Consider the following 5,753-nt stretch of genomic DNA (forward strand, 5'->3'; position numbering starts at 1 on the left):
GGGAGGGGATCCCCAGCAATCATTGTACAGGAGAGTGAGGCAGATCCCAGGTTCCACGAGAGAGGGAGGCTCATATAGTGGGCAGGTTTACTATTATAGGCACTTGAGGAGGGGAGAACTGTCACCCTGTTTGTCTTCCAGACCCTCACCCAGGGTTTGGATGAGCTAATTTTCAAAGCCTGTCGTCTGGGCACAGAAACACCCAGAAACTGTGGAAGCTGAAACCCCAGAAGAGTAATCTTCCTCATAGAATTACTCAGCCTGTTCTAAGATGCATTTCTGTCCTGCTCGGGAGCATCTGTCTGGACTTAGTCATCACAGCTTCACCCTGGGAAGAGCATGTGAGCTGTGTGTTAGGGATGGAGTAGCCCCTGTCTTCAAGGGAGAAAGCAGGGCAACTTGATTTGCTCTCCCAGTCCCATCAGAGGTATGTCCAAAAGGGATAGGAGTCCAGACTACAAGGTCAAGGGTACCAAGCTATTACATAGCAAGAAGCCTTGGGGAGCAAATTCAAAGGAAATAGAATAACCACTGAACCAAGTCAGAGCAGAGAGCACTTTGCAGGAACATAGAAATAGCCAATCTAAATTCAAACTCTATGAATGTTGTAGACATCGAAGCCTACAAACTTAAAGAAAACTCACCTATTGTTTATTAATTTTTCTCATTACTAAAGCAAAACAAAAGAAAATATCAGAATATTAATGTGCTCATCTCTTGAGTGAACAAACTGTAATAGGTGAAATGAAAGGTTTCCATCTTAGGGCAATGAGGATTGGTGTCCTATGATGTGCCTGTAATGATTACACCATGTGTGTGGGAGGCATGCACAGGTGCACATGTGTGTGAGTATATGGCTGGGATTTGACAGAGGGAGACTGTCCTTGGTAGCCTTGCATTTTCCTGAATGACCTTGAAAGCTGATTTAAGGTGATAAACAACTCTGTCTTTCACAGCCTTTGAAGTCTCAGCTTTGCGATGCATTTGAATGTTCAAAAAATGATCAGTTCTCCTCGTTTTCTAGTTGAACTTGGGATTTAAAAATGAGATCTTATAAGGCTTCTGATCATGCATGGCTAAAAGCATGTAACATGGGATATGCCACTCAGTTTGATAGCTTCTGACAGGAAGGCCTCACAGCAGACCTGGAAAGACTAAATACTGGTGAGCCCCTACACCTCACCGTGGTATTCTGAGCACCCCCAGTCCTAGCATCCTGTTAATGATGGCTTTTTTAGATGCTTGTACACTTATGGATATATTTAACTACCGTTTCTTTGCCATTTACTCTTGATATGACAACATTCATACTTTGGGACATGTTTATCCCATAGGCTGGGCAGAATCCACAAAAGACATCCTATTACAGAATCACTCAGCCCACCTCAGCCGGCACTCAGGGTCAAGCTTGAGAACTCATGTGTCATCCTCCTGGACCCCCATCCCAGTTGCAGGGCCAATGAGGGAGGGATTGTCCCTCAGTGCAAATGGCATTTGATTGTCCTTAATACTCTCCTTAAAAACAAACTTTAAACCCAGATGCCTTTTATCCACACTCAATGCTGTTGAGACGAATGATCAAACTCACTGAGCATCTCTGTTAAGATGCTGTGGCTTTAATTTTCCAGAGTGCGCACACTGACGCTGGTGTCATCAAGAAGAACTCCAGTGTAGACAAACCATCTGGGGAGGGGGTGCTCAGTAAACTCCCTTGAATGCTATTTTTATCGAGCTGCTCTCACCAACACATCAGTCAGACTGAAGGAAGCCAGATGTGAGTAAGCCATGAAGGTAGCAATCTTGCCCCGAGTCCAGCTGCACACATGTATAGATTTGGAGTTAGGGTTGAGCTTGATTATTAATGAGGAAATGGCCACTTAAGAAGGTCTTTTGAGAGATGTGTTGTCTTTTTTCTCTCTTTCTAACATTGCTACATGCATCAAAGGCCTCTGTACCGATCATCCAAGCCTGAAATCGATTCAGTCAGTAACATTCTCCAGCTGGATGCAGAACCAAACAAAAGCCAGAACTGAGATCAGGTGCCGTGGAAACCCAGCCTGGTTCTGCGCTTCCTCTTCTAATGAACAAGTCTGAGTTCTAGTCCACAGTGAGGAGAGAGTCAATACTCTGGAGTCTTCTCCGAAACCTCAGTGCTTTTTTTCAGTATTCACTGAAGATTAAGTGACATTTGTATCAAGCGTCCTAGACAGTTTAGAGACAGTGATGATCAAAACCTTACATGCAGGCACACTCAGTTTCTTTTGGCTCAGATTGTATTCTATGCTGATACAATCAGCTATTGTTTCAAATGACTGCGAACGATCCAGTTGGTAAACACACATACATTTACCATGTGCCAATCACCATATTGAGTGCTTTATATAAATTACTAATGTAAATTATCATATGATAAGCTTAGCTATCTTCCTAAATGACTATTCAATCCTTACAATTAATATATATATTTACCAACATAAACCACGGTAGCCTTCAGGCCGAGCACTTCACAAGCATCAACAATTTAACTTCTAAGACAGTATGGCATTATGTAGGTGCTATTCCATCCACTCTTAGCAGACAAGGAAGTGAGGCTTCAGTACATTTGCCGTGTTTCCCCAGATATCCCAGCTGTGGATGGGGCACCCTCTGTCGGGTGTGTGCTCGGTTGGACTCTTAGCTCCTGCATTCATCTGGGATGCTGTGGTCACACATCTGCCTCATGTGTTTTCTATGTTTATTTAGCCTGAAAACATTCCTGTCAAGGCACAGGAACCTGGTTAGCAAGGGGATTGCTTGCTTATACTGCATATGGACCTGGCATCCAGTGTCCCTGAGTTTAAGTCGTGATACATAGTCAAATAGGTCAGTTCTCAAATGCTTGATCCGGATTGGTCTTTAATTTGATTTTTAATGATAAAGCTCCGGTATTGACCAGTGTTGACTTTCTTGAATACAGGAGCCAGATAGTCCTAGAGGTATTATTTCTTGTTTCTCATCGAGAATTCCAAACATAAGGTACCAGCTCCGAGGGACCAGCTCTGCCATGAGTGAGTGATGCTAACGTTAGGCAGAGGAAGCAGCTAGCATCAGAGGGTCTGTCTGTCAAGTTCTGAATGTCTAGAGCAAAAAACCAAAACATTTCCATTTTGTCATCACACTCCTGAATTTTTTGTGGATTTCCAATGATTTCTGAGTTGTACCTTCCCCATATGTTGAAGCCGGGGTGAAAAACTGCATATAAATTCCTTTGTTCAGTATGTGCTCGTGTGTCCCTGAGTATCATTACATTTATTGCATTAGTTGTGGAGCTAAGGCATTTGGGTTTGGGCCTAAGTTGGTGTGAGTAAAGTTTGCATCCCCAGTAGAAGAAAGCAGATACCTGGTTAGTTACTTCACTGTGTATGTGAGTTCATCTACTTCGCAGCCAGGCCCTGCAAAGGACTAGAAGACCACCCTTGCTATCCATGCTGTTTATAGCAAGGGCTGCCCTCCAGCAGTTCTGCGAAGATGGGTGGGTTTCCATTTGATCTTGGGTTGGAAAATATCATCTAGTATTCCTAAATGTCAAATGCTTCTACTAGTAATTCATTTTCTCAAAAATAGCATCATTTAGGAAAAAGTTATTCCTAGTGTCTACAAACTGTGCTATGGATTACCAGCCAGTTAACTAGTACTTTGACTTTTGTCTTTTTTTTAAATCCTCATTTGCCTATTTATACTGCAAAAGACATGAAACTAGGTGTCTATCTCTCATATTTTACACAGTTCCAGATAGAGATGAAATAACCAGCTCAAATAATGATGTTAAAACTAGTCTTGGAATAAAATAAATGTGCACAGTGCTATGAAGTTCCTCTACCTCTGTGACAAGAGTCTGGAATGAACTAGAAGAGAAACCCATGACTTGCTGAGTGTTTGCTGGAGAAGGGGGGGATAATTGAAGCAACAGTTCCTGGTAGTTCTCGTCGAAGATGCTACATGCATGCCACAATTAGCCACAGGGAGGCACCACATAGTTCTGATTTTTTTTTTCTGGGTTAATTACTGCCTAAAGGATTTGGCTAGTCTACATACCTTTAAGCTAAAGAACAAATGTTTGAGGAAATCAATATGAAATTGCACTGTGATTTAGAAGCTTGGGAAGTTACTGTATAGTTGATTTTAGGGAATGGATTTATATGATATCCATAATGGAAATTCTGGATTTTATGTGAATTCATTCATAAATTTGATGTGTGCCCAATGCTTTAGAAAAAGGACCCACCAGCAGGTGGCATTCCGAGGCAAAAATTTACTGACTGCTACCAGACAGGGTCAGTCATTATTGCCATTTTCAGATCTACCCTGAATCCATTAAATGACAATTAATGGCACAGCGTCTTGGTTATAACTACTCAGCCTTACATAAGTGAATTTACAGCTTATACTCCAATGAGGGACTCTGTGATCTCTGGTGTTAAAGCTTATGCCCAAAGTCCTGCCCAGATTTACATCTCTTTTTATTAAAAGCATATTTGTTATCTTGAAATGAATGCCTAAAGGAAATATATCTCCAGGACCTTATTTGTAACAAGAAAAAAGGTAAAAGAAAGAAGGAAAACAGAAAAAAATTACCTTTTAATCATCACCTGTAGTTCTTTAATGATAATAATCTCTTATAATGTAACTACGGTTCTCCTCCCAACTCCATATTTATATTAAATCAAACCAGAGACCCTCTCAGTAGTGCAGAAGCCCAGACAACACACACGCTCTCTTCTAGGAAGAAAACGGTACTATCCCAGCATGAAAGGGCCAGGATACCAGGCTGGGTTTCCTATTTCTAAATAGCTTGTAAACTTAGACCTCTGATAAAGGGGAGAAATATTCTACCAACTCAGTAGCTAAGATTTCAGCTCCAGACTTAGATCCCCAAATCTAAGCAATGCCTGCGAAAGGGCTAATAAACAAAGTTCAATTCCATATTTCAGGGAGAAAGCAGTCTCTACTGAGAAAATCAGTATAAACCAACCACCATAGCCACTTACATTGAGAGTAGAACACGCAGGTTTGTCCCTCCTCTAGATGACCTGAATCCTGCGCTGAGTCCCGGGAATCTGGCTCCCCATGGGTGGCCGAGGTGCCGCTCTCCGTGGTGCTGAAGTCGAGAGCTGCTCCAGAGAGCAGAGTTGCGATGGTGTCGAAGTGCACTCTGCCTTCCTTTGTGCGGTAATGGTGAAAACTCGCCGTTTGTGGCCGGTTTGCCTTCCTGCCCTTTTCCTAGTCTGGGGGAAATTTCCCGGAGAATGTGAAGGAGAAGCATTCGTGTGTGAGACTGGCATACAGCGTGATGATGGGCTGGTATAGTCCCCACCCTCTTCCAGACGTAGCTTTGAAAGGGAGAGAGTAACTCTATGTTTCTGCCAGGGCCCTCAGGATTCCTTCTGCCCCTCCTCCTAGAGCAGTGCGTAACACACCACACCACACACACACACACACACACACACACACACACACACACACACACAGACACACACAGAGCCTTCAGTTATGCAAAGCAAAATGAAGAGTCTTGAAAAATGGAGAAGGGGCTAATTTCCTACCTGTTGGTTTGTAGGTGTTTACACCGGTGGGGTGGGGATTAAGAAAAAACTAAAACCTTTTGTAACACCCCAAACCACACCCACTTTCTCCTTTGAGAGTGGTGCATTCTCTAACTTGACCCTTGTTATTTGATCTTTTAGTATTTCCTAGGACAATCTGACACTGGTAAA

At 42.7% G+C, this 5,753-nt stretch overlaps 1 protein-coding gene across 3 annotated transcripts in view; it reads right to left on the reverse strand.

Moving 5' to 3' along the window:
* Trpc7 (transient receptor potential cation channel subfamily C member 7) overlaps positions 1-5,372 on the reverse strand; it is a 117,761-nt gene extending 112,389 nt beyond the window's left edge. For all 3 annotated transcript variants that reach the window (XM_026783124.1, XM_026783123.1, XM_005355274.3), the window contains exon 1: positions 5,028-5,372. In XM_026783124.1, coding sequence (XP_026638925.1) covers positions 5,028-5,302 — 275 coding nt within the window. In that variant the 5' untranslated portion in view covers positions 5,303-5,372. The remainder of the gene's footprint in view (positions 1-5,027) is intronic.
* Between the last annotated feature and the right edge of the window lie 381 nt (positions 5,373-5,753).

This window comes from Microtus ochrogaster, chromosome 16 (assembly GCF_000317375.1).
Source record: "Microtus ochrogaster isolate Prairie Vole_2 chromosome 16, MicOch1.0, whole genome shotgun sequence".
Classification (NCBI taxonomy): Eukaryota; Metazoa; Chordata; class Mammalia; order Rodentia; family Cricetidae; genus Microtus; species Microtus ochrogaster.